Source organism: Schistocerca americana, chromosome 6 (genome assembly GCF_021461395.2).
Source record: "Schistocerca americana isolate TAMUIC-IGC-003095 chromosome 6, iqSchAmer2.1, whole genome shotgun sequence".
In the NCBI taxonomy this organism is placed as follows: domain Eukaryota; kingdom Metazoa; phylum Arthropoda; class Insecta; order Orthoptera; family Acrididae; genus Schistocerca; species Schistocerca americana.
This window is the reverse complement of record NC_060124.1, coordinates 313,545,248-313,566,799: the sequence shown is the minus strand read 5'-3', so window position 1 is coordinate 313,566,799 and position 21,552 is coordinate 313,545,248. Positions and strand designations below refer to the sequence as shown.

The 21,552-nt window shown below is 45.4% G+C and overlaps 1 protein-coding gene across 1 annotated transcript in view; it reads right to left on the bottom strand.

Moving 5' to 3' along the window:
* LOC124619303 (protein lethal(2)denticleless) overlaps positions 1–21,552 on the bottom strand; it is a 62,730-nt gene that overhangs the window by 27,199 nt on the left and 13,979 nt on the right. Inside the window, exons 2-5 of the mRNA XM_047145597.1 lie at positions 10,500–10,709; positions 10,226–10,414; positions 8,457–8,573; positions 19–145 (exon numbers count right to left, since the gene is read on the bottom strand). Of these exons, the coding sequence (XP_047001553.1) occupies positions 19–145; positions 8,457–8,573; positions 10,226–10,414; positions 10,500–10,709 (643 nt within the window). The remainder of the gene's footprint in view (positions 1–18; positions 146–8,456; positions 8,574–10,225; positions 10,415–10,499; positions 10,710–21,552) is intronic.

Genomic DNA, 21,552 nt, shown 5'->3' with positions numbered 1-21,552 from the left:
TACAGTAAATTAACTAACCCATCTCCAGCTCCACATGATATTAACGTATTTTCGTCTTGAAATACAAGTCCTGTGACACTATCTGCACGTGGTGGCAGGAGACACTTAGTCCTCCGACATTTTGAAGCAGTACCTGCTACAAGACCTGTTGGTATTTAAATTTTATTAAGTTGAAAAACAATAATATTATATAATGAGAGAACTAGTTTTAAATTCATAGGAGTCTCTTTAAATTTACTGATAAGGTCTACAGCAAAAAATTTCATACAACAGAAATAAAATAAAATAAGCTGACAGCAACATTAAAATGGACACATTATCTCTTGATACAGCCACTCCATTACTTTGAATCAGTAAGAGTCTGAACCTTCAAGCACAAAGGGTTAACCGAGCGAGGTGGCGCAGTGGTTAGACACTGGACTCGCATTCGGGAGGACGACGGTTCAATCCTGCGTCCGGCCATCCTGATTTAGGTTTTCCGTGATTTCCCTAAATCACTCCAGGCAAATGCCGGGATGGTTCCTCTGAAAGGGCACGGCCGACTTCCTTCCCCATTCTTCCCTTATCCGATGAGACCGATGACCACGCTGTCTGGTCTCCTTCCCCAAACCAACCAACCAACCAACAAAGAGTTACATGTCTCTGCCAACCTTAGTGATCATAACATCTGCAGTGTAGCAGATATTGGTAAATGCTGTCTTTCACATAACTGATAGCTAAGATTTATTGAAAAGTCTTCCTCCCAAGGATCATTCACAACTGGCACAGCAATGTAGTAAATGATAGTGGTACATGAAGTCCCTACTTGATATCTTCATTTCCCAGATGCAGAAATAAGCATCCTATGACACTTCTAAGGAATCTCTTCTCTGTACTCTTCTGACCTGTTTTATTCATGTCTAATGTTCACTCACATAACAGTAACACTGGCACTATAATCACTCTCATAAATGTGGGCATTATTCTCATCTGCTTGATTCAAAGCTCTTCTTGATTGTGTCCCTAACACATCAAAAGATTTTAAGCCATGTGTCTCTTTATTGCAAAACTATTATCCAATCCGAAGTATCTGAAATGGTTGAGCTGTTCTGTTAGACTTAATAATCATCTTTGGCCAAATAAATTTGCTTCCTTTGACTGTTATAATCTCAAAGTTAGTCATAAAAACAATTAAATTTTACTTATGCTAGTACTCCTGTTCTGTTAAGCTTATTCCAATTTATTCAATATTACTTGATTATTGGTGAAACAAATCATACCTAGAATAATGTAATTAATTTTAAACAATGTAGGTAAACTACGTCCACCATTTAACTACAATGGTCTCAATATATCATAGACAAGTAAATGGGAGTGAACACTCATAACAACGGCCTTCAATTATTCAGCCCATGTTCTCACTTAACTTGTGATACCCTGCAGGAAATACTTTTCTGCTATACTCGAGATAATGTTTCACTGTCCAACAGATTTACAAAATCAATTATTTTTTTTTGTTTTTTTTTTTTGTTTGTGGTTTTAGGGCGCAAAACTTCTATGGTCATTAGCGCCCAGCCAGTGACGTAGGAAACAGGAAAAAAAACGAAATTTAAAATCAGCAGCAAGGGGAACAAAGTCATAAAATTTGAGAAACTAAAGGCAGAAGGAATGCTTAAAAATCCACTATAGAAACGGGTTGGGCGTCCCAAAAAAAAAAAAAAAAAAAAAAAAAAAAAAAAAAAAAAAAAATCAAATGACTGACGTCATTTCACTGTCACGAATAAACTGTAGAACGCGGCCAGCTGAGCGCGTGTCATCTGCTAAAATCAACGATAGATCAGGCGATAGCTGTAGACGGGAGCGTAACGGATGAAAATAGGCGCATTCAATTAAAAGGTGTCTGACCGTCCACAGCTGAGAGCAGTGGGGACAGAGTGGGGGAGGATCACCGCTTAAAAGATGTCGATGGCTAAAAAGACAGTGCCCTATCCGGAGTCGAGCTAAAATTACCTCCTCCCGACGACGCGTTCGGGAGGAAGAGGTCCAAGCGCAAGGAAGGGCTTTCACTTCCCGCAATTTATTATGGGGAAGTGTTGACCAATGCGCATGCCATAAATGAGCAACTTAGCGACATAAACCGCTCCGTAGATCGGTAAACGGAAGAGACTGAATAGCTGGCCGAGGAAGAGAGACTGCAGCCTTGGCCGCTATATCGGCCGCCTCATTCCCACAGATACCAGCGTGTCCCGGGAGCCAGAGGAACGCCACTGAGACGCCCCCCAGGTGGAGCAAGCGCAGACAGTCCTGAATCCGGTGGACCAGAGGGTGCACAGGATAAAGAGCTTGGAGACTGAGGAGAGAGCTGAGAGAATCTGAGCAGATAATGTACTGTATCCGCTGATGGCGGCGGATGTAGTGGACAGCCTGGAGAACAGCGTAAAGCTCCGCAGTATAAACCGAACACTGGTCGGGAAGCCGAAAGTGATTTGGGGTGTCGCCAACAATATAGGCACTCCCTACACCTAACGATGTTTTCGAGCCGTCGGTGTAAATAAATGTGGCTTCCGTCATTTGTGCACATAGAGCAGCAAATGCCCGACGGTAGACAAGTGTAGGGGTACCATCCTTGGGAAATTGACATAGGTCTCTGAGCAAGTAGATCCGGGGGCGGAGCCAAGGCGGTGCTGTACCCCAAGTTGTCAAGAAGGTTTTAGGAAAGCGGAAGGAGAGAGAATGGAGCAGTTGACGGAAGCGGACTCCCGGGGGTAGTAGGGCGGAGGAGCGGCCTGCATACCCGACATCAAAGGAGGTGTCGAAAAAAAGGTCATGGGCTGGATTAGCAGGCATGGAAGACAGATGGCTAGCATAACGACTCAGAAGGACTGCCCGCCGATTGGACAGCGGAGGTTCAGCAGTCTCAGCATAAAGGCTTTCCACAGGGCTGGTGTAAAAAGCTCCAGACACTAAACGTAATCCATGGTGGTGGATAGAGTCGAGACGCCGAAGAATAGACGGCCGAGCAGAGGAGTAGACTATGCTTCCATAATCCATTTTTGAGCGCACTAAGGCGCGATAGAGGCGGAGAAGGACCACTCGGTCCGCTCCCCAGGAGGTACCATTCAGGACACGGAGGGTGTTAAGGGAACGCAGACAGCGAGCCGAAAGATAGGAAACGTGGGAGGACCAGCACAGTTTTCTGTCAAACATAAGACCCAAGAATTTAGCGACGTCGGAAAATGGAAGGTTGACAGGACCTAGATGTAAGGAGGGCGGAAGAAACTCCTTACGTCGCCAAAAATTAACACAAACGGTCTTACTGGGTGAGAAACGGAAGCCGGTTTCGATGCTCCACGAGTGGAGGCGATCGAGACATCCTTGAAGACGTCTTTCAAGCAGGCTGGTCCGTTGAGAGCTGTAGTAGATCGCAAAATCGTCCACAAAGAGGGAGCCCGAGACATCAGGAAGGAGACAATCCATAATTGGATTAATGGCGATGGCAAACAGTACAACACTCAGCACGGAGCCCTGGGGTACCCCGTTTTCTTGGGAGAAAGTACGGGAGAGAGTAGTGTTCACCCGCACCCTAAATGTGCGCTCTGCCATAAATTCGCGAAGAAAAAGGGGCAGCCGGCCTCGAAAGCCCCAAGAGAACAGTGTGCGGAGGATGCCTGTCCTCCAACAGGTATCGTATGCTCTCTCCAGATCAAAAAATATTGCTACTGTTTGGCGTTGCCGGAGAAAATTGTTCATGATGTAAGTGGAGAGAGCAACAAGATGGTCAACGGCAGAACGATGCTTTCGGAATCCGCATTGGGCTGGTGTTAAAAGACTGCGGGATTCCAGCCACCAAGCTAAACGGTAATTCACCATACGCTCCAAAACCTTACAGACACTACTCGTGAGAGAAATGGGGCGATAGCTAGAGGGGAGATGTTTGTCCTTTGCAGGTTTCGGAACGGGAACGACAATAGCTTCCCGCCATCGCCTGGGAAAGGTACCGTCGGTCCAAATTCGATTGTAAAGGCGAAGGAGGTAACGCAGGCTATGGGTTGATAAATGCAGCAACATTTGGACATGGATACCATCCGGTCCTGGGGCGGAGGAGCGAGAAGAAGAGAGGGCATGTTGGAGTTCCCGCATGGAGAAAACGGTATTGTAGCTTTCGTGATTTTGAGAGGGCAAAGCAAGAGGTCGCACTTCCGCTGCACGTTTCTTCGGGAGAAACGCTGGCGGGTAATTTGAAGAGCTCGAAATCTCAGCAAAGTGCTGACCCAATGAGTTAGAAATTGCGACAGGGTCCACTAAGGTATCATGCGCGACAGTGAGCCCAGAGACCGGGGAGAAACTAGGCGCACCTGAGAACCGTCGAAGCCGACTCCAAACTTCCGAGGAGGGAGTGAAGGTGTTAAATGAGCTAATAAAGAATTTCCAGCTTGCCTTCTTGCTATCGCGGATGACGCGACGGCATCGTGCACGGAGCTGTTTATATCGGATACAGTTTGCCAAAGTTGGATGGTGACGGAAAATGCGAAGAGCACGTTGCCGCTCACGTATTGCGTCACGGCAAGCCTCGTTCCACCAAGGAACTGGGGGGCGCCGGGGCAATTCGGAGGTGCGTGGTATTGAACGTTCCGCAGCTGTGAGAATAACGTCGGTAATATGTGTGATCTCATCGTCGACGCTGGGAAAGCGACGGTCATCGAATGTCGCTAGAGACGAAAAAAGTGTCCAATCGGCTTGGGCAAACTTCCAGCGTCGCGAGCGCATATATGGCAGTTGAAGCTGCAGTCTAAGAACACATGGAAAGTGGTCACTCGAGTGTGTATCATCAAGGGCGAACCATTCGAAGCGCCGAGCTAGCGGAACAGTACCGACCGCAAGGTCCAAATGAGATAAATTTGTCGTGGAGGCAGACAAAAATGTGGGGACCCCAGTGTTGAGGCAGACTAGATCCGCTTGGTGGAAGACGTCTAGCAATAGTGAGCCACGTGGACAAGGATGTGGAGATCCCCAAAGCGGGTGGTGGGCATTGAAGTCCCCAACCAGCAAATAGGGGGGTGGAAGCTGACCAAGAAGATGAAGGAGATCAGCTCGTGCCATTGGTGTGGACGATGGAATGTATACAGTACAAAGAGAGAACGTGTATCCAGAAAGGGAAAGACGGACGGCGACAGCTTGGAAGGAACTGTTTAAGGGGATTTGGTGATAATGGAGAGTATCGTGGAGCAGAATCATGAGTCCTCCATGGGCTGGAGTGCCTTCAACAGAGGGGAGGTCATATCGGACGGACTGAAAATGAGGGAGAACAGGGCGGTCATGGGGACGCAGCTTTGTTTCCTGAAGACAGAAGATGACTGGCGAGTAGGATCGTAAGAGGATCGACAATTCATCCCGATTGGCTCGAATGCCGCGGATATTCCAGTGGATAATGGACATAGGGTGAACAGAAAATGGAGGAACGTGACCAAGGGTGCTGTCAACTCAACGACTGCTCAGAGCTTGCGACCGACAGCATGGAATGGCATTCAGTCGAAGGCAGAAGATCCTGATCCATAGGTTGGTCAGGAGCAGCTCCAGCCACCAACGATCGGCCAGTTGACCGGCCACCAGCAGTGCCCCTCGGCGACACAGAAGACGGCCGAGGGCGATTTTCGCCAGGTGGTGCTGTAGATGGGACACGCCTTGGCGGAGAAGGAGAGGAACTGTGTTTCTTCGTAGCCTTCTTAGAAGTATGATGTTTAGATGAAGGAGGAACCGATGGTTGTGAAGTTGCGGTACGTAAAAACTCTTCACGAGAATGCTCTTTTTTCGAAGACTTGGCGTCTGACTTTTGGGCTCGAGATTTAGCAGAACCCGACGAAGGGTGAGCCATAGAGTGGGCAGGCGAAAGTGGTGAGGTTGAACGGGCGATCTTGGCGCTGGCCGATCTGACGACCGTGGCACTAAAGGTGAGGTCGTAAGTCTGCGTGGCCGCCTCCTTTGTTGGCCGAGGAGAAGCAAGGACAGCGCTGTATTTTCCTTTCTGAGGCACAGTGGGCTGTCGACTGGCGAGTAACTTTCGAGCAGCAAAGGTCGACACCTTTTCCTTTACTCTTATTTCCTGGATGAGTTTTCCGTCCTTGAAAACGGGGCAATCTCGAGAGGAAGCAGCGTGGTCACCCATACAGTTGATGCAGCGAGGGGATGGAGGTGGACAAGCACCCTCATGGGCATCCTTGCCACACGTAACACATTTGGCCGGATTGGAACAGGACTGGCTGGTGTGATTGAACCGCTGACATCGATAGCAACGCGTAGGGTTTGGGACATAAGGGCGAACGGAAATTATCTCATAGCCTGCTTTGATTTTTGATGGGAGTTGAACTTTGTCAAATGTCAAGAAGACAGTGCGGGTTGGAATGATGTTCGAGTCAACCCTTTTCATAACCCGATGAACAGCTGTGACGCCCTGGTCAGACAGGTAGTGCTGAATTTCTTCGTCAGACAATCCATCGAGGGAGCGTGTATAAACGACTCCACGCGAGGAATTTAAGGTACGGTGCGGTTCCACCCGGACAGGGAAGGTGTGGAGCAGAGAAGTACGCAGCAATTTTTGAGCCTGGAGGGCACTGTGTGTTTCCAACAACAGGGTGCCATTCCGTAGTCTGGAACAAGACTTTACAGGACCCGCAATTGCGTCGACACCTTTCTGAATAATGAAAGGGTTGACCGTGGAAAAGTCGTGACCTTCGTCAGACCGAGAAACAACAAGGAACTGTGGCAACGATGGAAGAACCGTCTGTGGCTGAGACTCAGTGAACTTACGTTTGTGAGCAGACATAGTGGAAGGTGAGGAAACCATTGCGGAAGAAACCCCCATGATTACCGGCGTCTCCGATGGCGCGCTCCTCCCTTGTGGGGGCCCTCACTGAGGGCACACCCGCCTTAGGTGATTGTTCACACCTCAGGTCACACCTCCCGACAAACGGACGGAGGGACCAATCGGCACTTTCGGAAGGTATCAGCTCGGGTAATCACCCCTCCCTGGGCCTGGCCGTTACCAGGGGGTACGTACGTGTCCTACCTGTCTACCCGGGGCGGGGAATTACGCGTTACCCCGTCACCGGCTACGCATGGAAGTGCGTGGGTCGGCCTTCAGACACGCACAGGGAGGAAAGAAGAGAAAGGGAAAGGAAAGAAGAGGGGGTCTCAAACGCCGCAGCGGAGAAAAGGGCAAGGAGAAGAGGGAAGGAAAAGAGAAGGACAGAGGAAGGACGAGGACTTGTAAGTGTAGAAAGCAAGTAAGTTGGAAAAGTTTCGAGCGTCCGTCTCCGGACATAGGCACAAACCACACTCCCAGAGGGGGAGAAAGGGAAGGAAAGAGCCAGAGGTGAGGGGGGGGGGGGGCGAAGATGGGGGATGGGGAGGGATGCGGAAAGGGAAGGGAAGGTATGCAGCCCGGAAAGGAAGGAGGGCCACATTAGCTCGGGGTCCCGTGCTCGCCACGCACGTGTCCACAAAAGAGTTGTGGACCCCCTGGGGGGTCACAAAATCAATTAAAGCGGTGCAAGCTGATAAGTTATACTTATGCAGTTTCTAGAAGATTTTCCACAGCAAATGTGCAGCAGCAATGTATACCGACAGCTACTTCAGTGCCCGGCAAGAGGGTCCATGTGCTCTGATGGTGTCAAAGAGTTATGCCGATGTCTGTATAACTTCCAACATGACCATTCAACCAGAACAAGTAGCCACACAGTGTTCTAGGTGTTCGCCATAGGATTAAACATCAATAATAAAGTCCAACAATGGAAAATCCAGGATGGAATGTGACAATATTAAGAAAAGGAAAGTTGCTACTCACCATATAACGGAGATGCTGAGTCGCAGATAGGCGCAACAAAAAGACAAACCAGTTTCAGTTACCTTAGACTGCAGTTGGTGTGGTGAGTTGCATTTGCATGAGAGAGAGAGAGAGAGAGAGAGAGAGAGAGATTGACAGTGTGTGTGTGTGTGTGTGTGTGTGTGTGTGTGTGTGTCTATTGTTGACGAAGGCCTTAATGGCCGAAAGCTATCATTGTGAGTCTTTTTGTTGTGCCTATCTGTGACTCGGCATCTTCGCTATATGGTGAGTAGCAACTTTCTTTTCCATAATATTGTTACAATAATAAAGTCCACTATCTCTCTCTCTCTCTCTCTCTCTCTCTCTCTCTCTCTCTCTCTCTCTCTCTCTCTCTCACACACACACACACACACACACACACACACACACATATACTACTTTACATACAGCAACAAGATGCTGACAAATGCTATGACACTTGATAATGGCTGAGGTTTTTCTGTGCGCTTTTTGGGACCTACACTTATTTCATTTCTGGGTGTATTTGAAATATTAATGTAAATATGTTTATGCAGTTAACTCTAATGACACATCAGCAGTTGGGAATTGTCATATTTACACATCAGAACTGGAAAGTATAATTGGAAAAAGCAAGTACCTGGTAGATGATGGCTATTTGATATGTAATTATCAGGTTTACACTGACGAGATCCACTGGCTGTGCGTGCATCCCATATCATGATCATTCCATCTCTTCCTCCAGTAGCAAAAATTGCTGTACAACAAAAAATAACATTATGTAAATATTTTTAAAAACTTAGGCGAACCATGAAACATCCTGACAGACCAAAACAGTGTATCAATATGGAACTCTGATGTGGGCCTTTAGCTTTCATAGGTACTGTTATGAGCGATCTATCGCACTCCTGGCTCACCTTTACATCTTCAATTCTACTTTACAAGTGCTATAGAAGCTCTCCAGTACACTATGCTGACCTAGTACTACTTTTTTCAATGTTGCAAGAAAAAACAACTGACTGACATGGGACATCATCTTATGTCTGTAATCTGCAACCCTATGAAGTGCACAGCACAAAAATTCCCACTGTACCACGTGGTAGGGTTTCTCCCCATCATATTCACATATGGAGCACTCATTAACTGCCTCTGTACACACTGCAATTAGTGTAATCTTGTCTTCATGGTCCCTATGGGAACAACGCCTCAGTCTGCCCATCTTTGTATGCATTCTACAACCCCTGTTCATCTTATTTGGTAAGTGTCCCACATACATCAACAATATTGTAGTATGGGTTGCACAACTGTTTTTAAGCTTATAGGCTTATAGTATCCAACCAACTATTCATAGGTGGCCATCTTCTTTACCTACTAAATCTATATGATTATTCTCTTTCATAGCTTCACACATTATTAGACCAGGTATTTGTACGAATTGACTGATTCCATGTGTGACTCACTGACACTACATTCTTGATATATCAGGTTTTTGGGTTTTGTAAAGTGCACAATTTTACATTTCATAGAATATCTGGTGTGTGTGTGTGTGTGTGTGTGTGTGTGTGTGTGTGTGTGTGTGTGTGTGTTCCTTTATCAAAATTCTTGCCTTTTGACAAAAGCTGTAATCCACAAGAAGAATTTTGTTTCTTTTCTGATGTTCACTGGAAATGATGCATTTGCAGAACAGTATTGGTCCTAATGTTTGTCCCTGACTAACTTGTAAGTTAATATATTTTTGATCTGATAAGAGTGTCAGTTCAGAAATAGTTTTGCTTTACGTGAAATCTAATATTTCTGCTGCTCGTATGCTTCATTCACCGCATAAATGACACCACTGATTATCTAAGCTGAGAGGATCTAACAAACCACATTACTTTGCCTACCCTCTCCCTCACTACAGGTACATCCTTTCATCAGGGATCTGAGCCACTTATCATTCCTTTTTTACCTTCTCCAACCTCTCCTCCCCAAGAAAGCAATAGGATAGTGTGCCACTTTCAGAGTCGAATCCAGAATTTTGGTCAAGGGGGTCAAAGTGTTCTCAAAGAAATTTTGTATCACCATGCCATCTCCAAGTTATCAACAGTAAACAAAGGAATTTCATTATTCTATTATAACACCAACCACAACAGCAAGATAATTTGCCTCTGGTCACTTTTACATATATCTATTGGATGTGCTACACATTTTACCTCGTGAAGGTACATTATGGCCAGTAATTTTGACTCCTAATTCATAAACCGTAAAAACAATGTTCCTCGAGAGGAATCATCAAGAGAAAACAAGTTTTATTTGATTCAAAGACCATCAGATTAATGGTGCCATTACTGTTAAGTAATCAATGTTCCCTGAAGAACCACATGCAACTATTATTGCAACAACAGCAACAATTTTTTTCTCTAAACCAACCTTTGTCCTTTGGCTTGAAAGTTACTGTCTTAACACTGCGAGTGTGAGACTCAAATTTCCCAATTTCCTTCATCTGAGAGTTGGAAACATCCCAGAGAACTGCAGTGTTGTCTCCAGATACACTAACCAATTTGAATTCCCCATCCATCCAAGCAACGTCAAATATTGCGTTATTGTGGGCTTGTGATCCTGGGGAAACAATGACAATACACTCTTAAAAATGAGTTCACAAAATAGAACAATAATAAACTGCAAGAAATCTGACACAGCATACCTTCCATCAGATTACTCTTGGATTTGAGTCTTGTGTTCTGGATAGCAATCTTTCCATCTTCATCTGCCAATGCCAGAAGATACTCATAGTTAGTTACACCACAAAATCTGCAGGCAAATGTAGGAGGTACAACAGCAGAAGAGCCTCTAGAGTCTCCTGTTTCATAGCACTTCAAACGCTTAATAGCGAAGTCATAACCGACAGAAGCCCCTTTGAAACAAAACAAAAATTCAAAGATATTACTTTAATAAAACTTCCCTAGGAGATTAAAATATGAACACAAAAAGCAATTACAATTACAATATGAAACTTTGTTACAATAAATGTTATAGTAAAAATATCACACATTAAACATGCTAATAACATATGAAACTCAAGCCACATATTCTGCACAAAATAGCCTTTACAATGACATCACCTCGTTATTATCTGATATGCCTGTTACTTCACTGAACATCCTACTGCCCCACAATGACCAATAGTAAATTTCATCAATATTTATTTCCGACCACAAAAGATGTAACAAAATGTAACTATATCATTAGAATGTAAATTTCTTCAAATACACCACAGTTCTTGCAACACAGTACACTGGCCCATTACATGTACAACGAAGAGGAAAAACCAAAAGAAACAGTTGAGTCAACTGAACCTACTGATAGCAGGTGTCATATTTGATCTGCGAGGTAATTATGGCTGTGTGACATCATCCATGTGCAAATAGAACAGAACTCCCCCCCTGCTCAGCTACTCTCTCAGGCAGGCCAATCTGCAGCGTAGCCAGAGGATTAGGTTAAGTTTAAAGGTGTCATAGAATGAAGTCTTTTGTGATGGCACTGTTATATAAAACATTCTCAGACTTCTTGCTGCATCAATTTAGGGTAAAACTGCAAGCTTTCAACAATTACCTCCAACATCTTCATCAGGAGCAATGTCAGCATCTGCGCTGGTGCTGTCACCGCCCCTGTAGAAGTGTGAACATTGCAATGAATATCTCTGCCTCTTCTCTACACAGAGAGCTCACTTCCATGCACCACTAAAATAGTATCTGCTGTCATGGTTGAAGTTGTTCTCACACATTCTTATTTCTGCAGCCTCTTTAATTTCAGAATCCCAGTATGAAGGAACATGGGACAAAACTTTTCTTTCATCAAAGAATATTTTCTGTTTGTTTGTACAGCTATGTTCAGGAATTGCAGATTCTCCAAATCTCGATTTTTAATATGCCACTGATTTTCTACATAGCAGTCAGAAATAGTACAGATGGACTGACTGATGTAATTGCTACTCCACTCAAAAGAGATGTTATAAATCTCAGCAATCCTGAGCCACGACCGTCCGTAACGAGGTGTAGTATCCCCTTTATATTGTTAGGAGATCCAAAAATAAGTCTTATATCTCATCTGCCCAGGAGTCTGCCTACGCTGCTGGATATCGTGCTGCAAAAAGGAAGGAATAAAATCAGTGGCTCATTATGTGAATGTTCAAATTTTCACATTTCTTTTACTTTGAGAAAGCTGACTTCATATCATGTGAGTCATAGTATAGCTAGTCTCTCAGACAGTATGAAAGTTTGGTTTTCAGTTGGGGAAGTCTGTGGAAGTGGAGTCAGGAAAATAATTATAATTTTGTTACAGCTTCTATTTTAAGTATATTAGATTTTAATGCATGGCTCATGTTGACCATTAACGTTACAAGTCAAAGCTGACACTTTGTAAAACCAGATACAATACTTCCCACTCAACTAAGCAGACTACCAACATTTTACAACAAAGCTAGCCAGGATAGAACATCCATTCCTCTTACTAACAAGTAGGCCTATGAATTGCTGTTCAAAACTAGCAGTTAACACGAATCAGTGTGACACACTTCTTCTGTTGTAAAGACTCCTACGTCACTCCTACATCCTACGTGGCCAAAACAACAGTATTTCATTACTTTGGTTGGAACACATTCACAGCCCAAAGTGTTGCTACTATTCAGTGAGTTACATCCTCATTCACAGTTCAGTTGGGGCAGCTGATGTCTGCTAGTGGTATATGCCAGATCTGCAGAATAAATCTAACATACCTGCTTAGACTGATCAAATTTTTTGCTGTTAGGAAAGAGTCACTTAATTTCACAGCTAATGACATTACTCGAACATCTGACTGGCAACGGCTGTCGTCAGGGAACTGAGTACATTTGCCTTAGTCCATGTTTTTGTTTGTTTTGTGCTTAATGATAATCTAAACCGCTTTGGCTTGGTTCTTGGAATTTTATATTTTTCATACGTAGTGCATGGATTTTATCTTTTGATGACATGGTAAAGAATTCAGCAATACTGCTTGGACGGAATTGGTAAACATCTTTATTAGAGTTAGTCCTCTGTGTTCAATAATGCTCTTTCTTCTTGGCAAGGATACTTGGAAAACCAAATGTCATTGCCCTTTCTACTGGCTTTCACTGTAATTACCTCTGACTACTTGCAAAGAAAAATGGGATTCCTACTGTTGTAAAAATATTTCTTAAAATAATTAAATACCTCGTTTACTATGTGTCCATGGTAACCTTTCTCCCACTGTTTGTCCAGTACATTCTCACTGAATGATTTTACTGAATGAACATTTAAGACTCTTTGAAACTGTACTTCTTATCAATAACCTGGCTGATGTGGATGCTTTGTTGATGTCAGCCAACCATCATGGTCAGGAAAGCTATTTATTATGGAGGAGACTTCTTTCCATTGAAAGACTGTTGGATTTAGAAATAAATTACAAATCAGTGTGCATTAACTGCTGTTGGGGTTGGAAACGTTACTGCGGAGAGCAAACTAAAGTTGATCATGAACGCCCCAAAGTGCCCTCTTATCACTAGCATCCCAGTTGAAATCAATACTGTATTCATCACATTCAATGACTCTCCATTTGTTTCTATTAAATCTTAAACGTTTTTTAAGTTAACCTTGCACATTAAGCGGTGTATGCCTTCAGACCTACACTGATCAGCAAGAACATTATGACCACCGCCTTACTACCGACATAAACCCATCCAGCAACAGCAGTGTCACCTGGCAACAAATGACTGTTAGTCAGACATATGGTTGGTTGGTTAGTTTAAAGGCGGGAGAAGGACCCAAACTACGCGGTCATCGGTCCCTTGTTCATAATACAACAATGTCTCAAGTGTGAGAATAAAACGGACGAAACGTATAACACAAAACGGAAAGAACGAAGGGAAGGCAACGAACACTAAAAGGAACAAAAGAAGACAAGAAAATACAGAGAGAGGCTAGAAACAGAAGAGAGTAAAACATGAAAGCAGATTACAGTGGCTGGCCTACCACAAGAATAAAAAGGGAAGCCAGCCACTCTTCAACACATTAAAACCTCCACCCTAAAAGCACTAGGGTGGAGGATACAGAGGGACAAAGGACATGCGCTAAAACCTACATAGAAATATAAAACCCAATCTCACAGATAAAACATAAAACTAAAGCTGCTGTGGAGGCATTGTCACCCAACACCGAAGGCAGGGTGCTGAGAAAGTTAAAAATCTGCCGCAGAGTGGCTAAAAGTGGGCAGTCCAGCAAGAGGTGGATGACTGTCATTTGGGAGCCACACCGACACTGAGGTGGGTCCTCGCGACAGAGTAGGTAACCGTGCGTTAGCCATGTGAAGCCAATGCGGAGCCGGCAGAGGACAACTGATTGCCTGCGAGAGGCCTGCATGGAAGACTTCCACACATTCACAGTCTCCTTAATGACATGCAGTTTGTTGTGTGTGCTGTTATGCCATTCCAGCTCCCAAAGCCAGAAAACCCTGTGGTGTAAGACAGAACACAGGTCAGCTTCAGAGATGCCTATCTCCAGAAGCGGTTTCCGCGTCACCTGTCGGCAAGTTCGTTGTCGGGGATTCGGACGTGTCCTGGTGTCCACACAAACACCACGGAACGGCGGGACTGTACCAGGGCATAGATGGACTCCTGAATGGACACTACCAGAGGGTGGCGAGGGTAGCATTGGTCGATAGCTTGTAGGCTGCTCAATGAATCAGTACACAGGAGAAATGACTCGCCAGAGCATGAGTGGATGTACTCAAGAGCACGAGACATGGCCGCCAACTCTGCAGTGAAAACACTGCAGTCAACTGTCAAGGAGTGTTGCTCAATATGTCCTCCATGAACATATGCGAAGCCTACAGGACCATCACCCATTGAGCTGTCGGTGTAAACTACTTCAGAGCCCCGGAACACGTCAAGAATCGAGAGGAAGTGACAGCAGACAGCGGCAGGGTTAACGGAGTCCTTAGGGCCATGCAAAAGGTCCAGACGAAGCTGCGGCTGAAGCGCACACCATGGAGGCGTACATGAACAGACGGTAAAGGGAAAGACTCCAGTTCGGAGAGAAGGGACAGCACACGAACTGCAATTGTTAGCTCCAATCTGGGCCACCACTGCAGGAGATGGACTGCCGCAGGCAGGAAAAGGAGACGGTAATTCGGATGCTCAGGGGAAATATGAATGTGTGCTGCGTAACTGGCAAGCAATTGTGTATGTCTGATCTGCAGTGGAGGGACACCAGCCTCCACCAGTACTCTGGTCACTGGACTCGTCCTAAAAGCTCCTGTCGCTAATCGAATCTCACAGTGGTGCACAGGGTCGAGTAAATGCAATGCTGAGGGCGCTATCAAACCATAAACCACACTCCCATAGTCAATTCGGGATTGGACAAGGGCAGCAGTGTACAGCAATCTGCACCCCAATTGGTGTTGCTAAAGCAATGGAGGGCATTGAAGTGCTGCCAGCACTTCTGCTTAAGCTGATGAAGATAAGGGAGCAAAGTCAATCGAGCGTCAAAAACCAGGCCTAGGAATTGATATGCCGCACTACAGTGAGTGGATCGTCATTAAGGTAAAGTGTGGGTTCCGGATGAACGGTATGACGCCGACTGAAGTGCATGAAACACGACTTTGTGGCTGGAAACTGGAAGCCGTGAGCTAGAGCCCATGACTGTGCCTCGTGGATGGCTCCCTGGAGGTGCCGCTCAGCAACAACAGTACTGGAGCAGCAGTACGAAATGCAGAAGTCGTCTGCATACAGAGAAGGTGAGACGGAGGGCCTGACAGATGCTGCTAGACTGTTACTGGTCACTAAAAATAGAGAAACACTCAATACAGAGCCCTGCAGGACTCCATTCTCCAGGATATGAATGGAACTATGGGAGTCACCAACTTGGACAATGAAAGTACGGAGCGACATCAAGTTTTGGATAAAAATCAGGAGTGGTCCCCGGAGACCCCACTCATACAATGTGGCAAGGATATGATGTTGCCAAGTCGTGTCATATGCTTTACGTAAGTGAAAAAAGACGGCAATCAGGTGTTGCCATCTGGAAAAGGCTGTTCGGATGGCAGACTCGATGGACACAAGATGATCAGTAGTAGAGCGACCCTGGCATGGAGCCAGCAAGCCACGTGACTCCAGGACCCAACCCAACCGCAGACATACCTTACGTTCCAGCAGCTTACAAACAACGTTCGTGAGGCTGATGGGCCGATAGCTATCCACATCAAGTGGGTTTTTACCGGGTTTGAGCATCGGAATGATGGTGCTCTCTCGCCACTGTGATGGAAAGATGCAATCACACCAGATCCGGTTGAAGACGATGAGAAGATGTCACTTGTAGTCAGATGAGAGATGTTTAATCATCTGGCTGTGGATCTGATCAGGCCTAGTAGCTGTGTAGGGGCAATGTGCAAGGACACTGAGGAGCTCCCACTCTTGTAAATGGGGCATATTAGGATTCACTGCAGCATGTAGTGAATGAGAGGACATTCCCTGCCAGCCGCCGTTTGAGTATGCGAAAGGCTGGGGGGTAATTCTCCAAAGCAGAGGCTCGAGCAAAGTGCTCAGCAATTGCGTTTGCATCGGTACATAGCTCGCCATTTATGGTAACACCGCGGACAGCTGTTGAGGCCTGGTACCTAAAAAGACGTTTGATCTTTGCCCAGACTTGGGAAGGTGACGTGTGGCACCCAATGGTGGAGACACATCTCTCCCAACACTCCATCTTCATTGTTTTAATAAGGTAGCGAACACAGGCAGGGAGCCGTTTAGAGGCTATGAGGTGCTCCAGGGAAGGGTGCCGCTTATGCCGCTTTAAAGCTCACCAATGCTCCTTAATTGCTTTAGCGACTTCTGGCGACCACCAAGTGACTGCCTTGCGCCTCTGGCATCCTAAAGAGTGAGGGATTGCGTTTTCTGCCGCAGAAACAATTGTGCTTGTCACCTGCTCAACCATCACATCGATGTTACCATGTGGGAGAGATTCAGTGGTGACACCAGAGGTGAAAGTTCCCCAGTCCACCTTGTTCAAAGCCCATCTGAGAAAGCGTCCATGTGCCTGACGCTGGGGCAGTGACAGGAAGATGGGGAAGTGGTCACTACCACAGAGGTCGTCGTGTGCTCTCCAGTGGATAGATGGGAGAAGTCCTGGGCTGCAAATTGATAAATCAATGACCGAGTAACTATTCGTGTGTAGAGTGGGGAAGGCGCATGATCTGAGTTTGACTGAGGCCACATTGTGAGGGCCTGGAGGCTCAGTACGAACATTTCGCAAACTGTACGACTTGTCGGATGTTTGAGGAGTGCTGTGGCAAGTGTCTTCAATATGTGGTGAAACCAAGGTTACACCACGTCCAGCCGTTGAAGGCAGGGCAGACTCATAAAACGGGACAGGTCGCAAATTGTGGTGGAAATAACATCAGACTTTAATGCTGGGCAGTGTACATAAGTATCTGAACACACAGTGCACCAAACACCCCTAACCATGGGCTTCCAAAGCTGACGATCCATACATGCGCCAATGTTAACACCATGACATCAGCAACTACGACTGCAATAGACACGGGGCCATCGGCACTGGACATTGATGCAGTGGCAGAGCACTGCATGGCCTGATGAATCCCGATACCTTATTCATCATGGCGGTAGGAGAGTACGAATTCTTCATCTTCTAGGGGAACAACTCCTTGATACCTGTACTGCGGGGTAGAAAGAGGCCAGCGGCAATTCCATTTTGCTCTGGGGAATATTCATATGGGCATCCATGGGTCCAGCGGAGCTTGTGTAAGACACCATGATGGCCATAGAGACTGGTTGCAGAACATGTGTAACCCTTCACGACTATCATGTTTCCCAATGGCAGTGGCATTTTTCCACAACATAATGGGCCATGTCACATGGCCGTTAGTGTGATGGAGCAGTTCAAGGAACACAGTGGTGAGATCCAAATGATGTGCTGGCCCCCAATTTGGCAGATCTGAAGCTTATCGAACATGTCTGTGATGTGATTGAACATGGCTTCAGAAACCCATTGCCCCCTCCTGGAATTTATAGAAATTAGGTGTGTGTAGATGTGATGCCAACTCCCTCCAGAGACCTCATGCCTTCCGTACCATTACAGATTGCCAATATTATCCATGCCCAAGGTGGGTATACTGGCTATTAGATAGGTGGCTATATTCTGGCTGATCAGTATATAGCACATTATAGTGTAAAAAAGATGAGAACCAAATAAATTGGCCTCAAAATCTATCTGGCAGACGGAAACTTTTGGTTGAGACTTGAACTCAGGACCTTTACATTTTGTGGGCAAGTGCTCTACCGATTGAGCTACTCAAACATGACTCATGGCCCATCCTCACAGTTTTATTTTTGCCAGTACCTTACCTCCTTCATTCCAAACTGCTAGTTTTACAGGACAACTTCTGTGAAGTTTGGAGGGTAGGAGATGAGGTGCTGGTGGAAATAAAGCTGTGAAGATGTGTTGTGAGTCGTGCTTGGGTAGCTCAGTTAGTAGAGCACTTGCCTGTGAAAGACAAGGGGCCCAAGTTCGAGTCTCCATCTGGCACACAGTTTTAACTTACCATTAAGTTTCATGTCAGTGCACACTGCACTGTAGAGTGAAAAAGTCATTCTGGAAATAGACCCCAAACTGAAAAAGAATTAGTGTACCCAGCATAGCTTTCTTTTTGGTAAAATACTGGCTTTTTAAATTCTGTGTTATCTTCTTGACCAAATTTTTATTCTAAAGCCATTAATGGACCAAAAACCACTTAAAATTTTGAATCCACAAAACCTCCAAGAATAGATTACTAAAATCCCATAAGTTATGGTCACCAAAGGATTTGATGTTCTACTTTTAACATGCTTGTGTCTCAGAGGGTTCAAGATCATCCACAAACAGCACTTTTGCCTCTTCTTCTTTGGTTCTGGAATATCTAGATTGTGAGATTCTTCCTTAGAATCCTATCATTGAGCAGAGGTTCTGGTTCAGGTTTTAGTTCCAATTTAGGACACAAAGTCTTTTATTCCTCTTTGCAGTAGGTCCTGAAGTTTTTAAAAAGGTAATCCCTGCTGAAATTACAGCACCAGAAAAACCCTCACACATCCAGTTTATTTGGGAAAGATGTGGCGCACAAATTCATTTCCATCTATGTCCATTTTGCAATGTACGCTACCTTTGTTGCTTACATTCAATTCGAAGTTGATATATTTGGTTATCTGAGGTTCTTTGTTAACATTACTATTCTTAGAGGCATTTAGCAAGACACCTTTTTCATTTTTAGCTGCAACAGCAGAGTTAACATGTGCTGTAGGTGTAGGTTTTAGTTGCTACAGTAACATCAGCTGTCAAGTGGTATTTTAGGAGTGCCACTGCAAAACGGTAACACCTGAAGGATTCATAAAAACGGACGAGTTTTGCACTATTGTATTAAACAAACATTTCTCTTTTACGCAAAGCTACTCTGAGCTCCTTAAATTGCCTATAAAATTCAGGAGATACTATTTGTGAGACATTGATTATGCACCTGCAATATTTGGAGAGAGAGAGAGAGAGAGAGAGAGAGAGAGAGAGAGAGAGAGAGAGAGAGAGGGGGGGGGGGCTCTTTTGTTCATTTTGTTTTGTTTTGGTTCAGGAGGTGCAAAAACAAAATGGGCATACGCCTCTATGTTTGAACCTTAGAACACTAATACAAACATGACTAAATGGTAAGCCCAATCGATAGAAGGAAAGAGAGCTAAGAACCAGGACTTCCTCTTGGAGAAAGGTCCATTCCCCAATTGCTATGATGGATAAAAAGCAAAACGCAATCGACAGCCTGCATGTCATTCGCTAATGGGGCCAATAACTCAGGTGGCAAACATAAATTAGAATGTAAGTGGTTAGAACCACCACTTAACAAATGGCGGTGGCTAAAACAAGACAGCCCATTATGCAACCTGGCTAAAATGATCCGCTCGTGGTGAGAGGGCTGAGAGCAGTTCAACCAAGCCACTGGGAGAGGTTTCATTCTGGGGAGCTTGTTCTCGTGAAGGGAAGACCAGTAGTGGTGCCGAAGTAACACCACCACTAAGGGATGGACTGTGTACACCACAAAGAGGCTCCAAAGGGCACTGTGAGAATCGGAGCAGGTGACACAATTGAAAAGCCTGTGTTGCTGGATGTACTGGATGACCTGATACAGAGCAAAAAGCTCTGCTGTAAATACTGAGCAGTGTTCCAGAAGCAGATACCGAAAATCGTTGGTGCCAATGATGAAGGCACACCTAACAACGGTCAGTTCGAGAGCCATCAGTGTACACAAAGGTACTATCGCTACATTACGTTCAGTGTGAAGATCGAGAAACTTACAGCAATATTTCAAACCTGGAGTAATTTCCTTAGGAAGCAAACAGAATCCAAGGTGAACACAGGCCACTGCACGAATCCAAGGTGAAGCTTCACAAGCATTGGGGAAGTGGCAGGTAGTGCACTGGAGCAATAGCTGAAAGCAAATTCCTGGAGGTGACAGGGAAGAGGGACACATCCCATACTGGCAGTCAAAGGATAGAAACTTTCAACTGAACTAGTGCAAAAGGTACCAGTGGCCAAAAGGATTCCACAATGGTCGATTGTATTTAGATGGCATAAGAAGGATGGACATGCAGATGCATAAATAAAACACCCATAGTCTAGTTTTGAATGGACAAGGGAGCGGTACAAACACAGGAGGGCGGTCTGATCCGCTCCCCAGGAAGTACCACTTAGGACACACAGGACACTGAGGGACTGGGTGCAGCAGGTGGCCATGTAAGGCATGTGGGAGGACCAGGAAAGTCTTCTATCAAGCACGAGCCCCAGGAAATTCGTAGTTTCAGTGAACGGAAGAGCAAAGGCTCAAGATGTAAATACAGTGAAAGAAACCCATTGCATCACCAGAAATTCATACAAATGGTTTCGTCAATGGGAAAGCAAAAGCCATTGTAGTTGCTCCATGAGTAAAGATGATTGAGACATCGCTGAAGATGCCGACACGGACACAAGTCCGTCAATGATCGAAAAGTCGTCAATAAAAAGGGAACCAGAGAGCCACAGCAGGAGACAGGGTGTAATAGGGTTAATAGCAATAGCAAAGAGGACAACGCTCCACAAATTGTGTCGCAGCAGGGCTCAGTCCACCAAGGAGCGGGACATAGTGCGGCAAAGGTGAAGTGCAAGGAATGGAACATTATGCAGCAATAAGGCTAGTGTCTGTAAGGCTTTCTGCCTGGTTGGCACAATTGGGGGGAATATTGTTCATCAAAGGTCGCCAGGGAGCAGTAAAGCCTCCAGTCGGCCTTAGAAAGCTGCCAATTGGGTTTACATGTAGGTGGGGTTGGAGTCCACAAATAGACAGCACACAGGAAATGGTCGCGCACACGTTAGAGACAGCGGGCCACTCAAGATGTCGGGCAAGCTGAGCAGTGCAGAATGAGAGATCAAAATGGGAATAGGTGTGCGTGGAGTCTGAAAGGAACGTGGGTGCTCCAGTGTTAAGGCAGACGAGGTTGAGTTGATTGAGAAGGTCAGCCAACCTCTCAGACAGGTTCTTGAAGAGCCCCAAAGAGGATGGTGTGCATTAAAGTCACCGGGCAGCAAAAAGGGGAAGGGAGCTGACCAATAAGCTGGAGGAAGTCTGCCCTGGTGACACTTAATGATGGAGGGATGTAGACATTACAAACAGAAAAGGTGAAGTGAGAAAGAAAAATG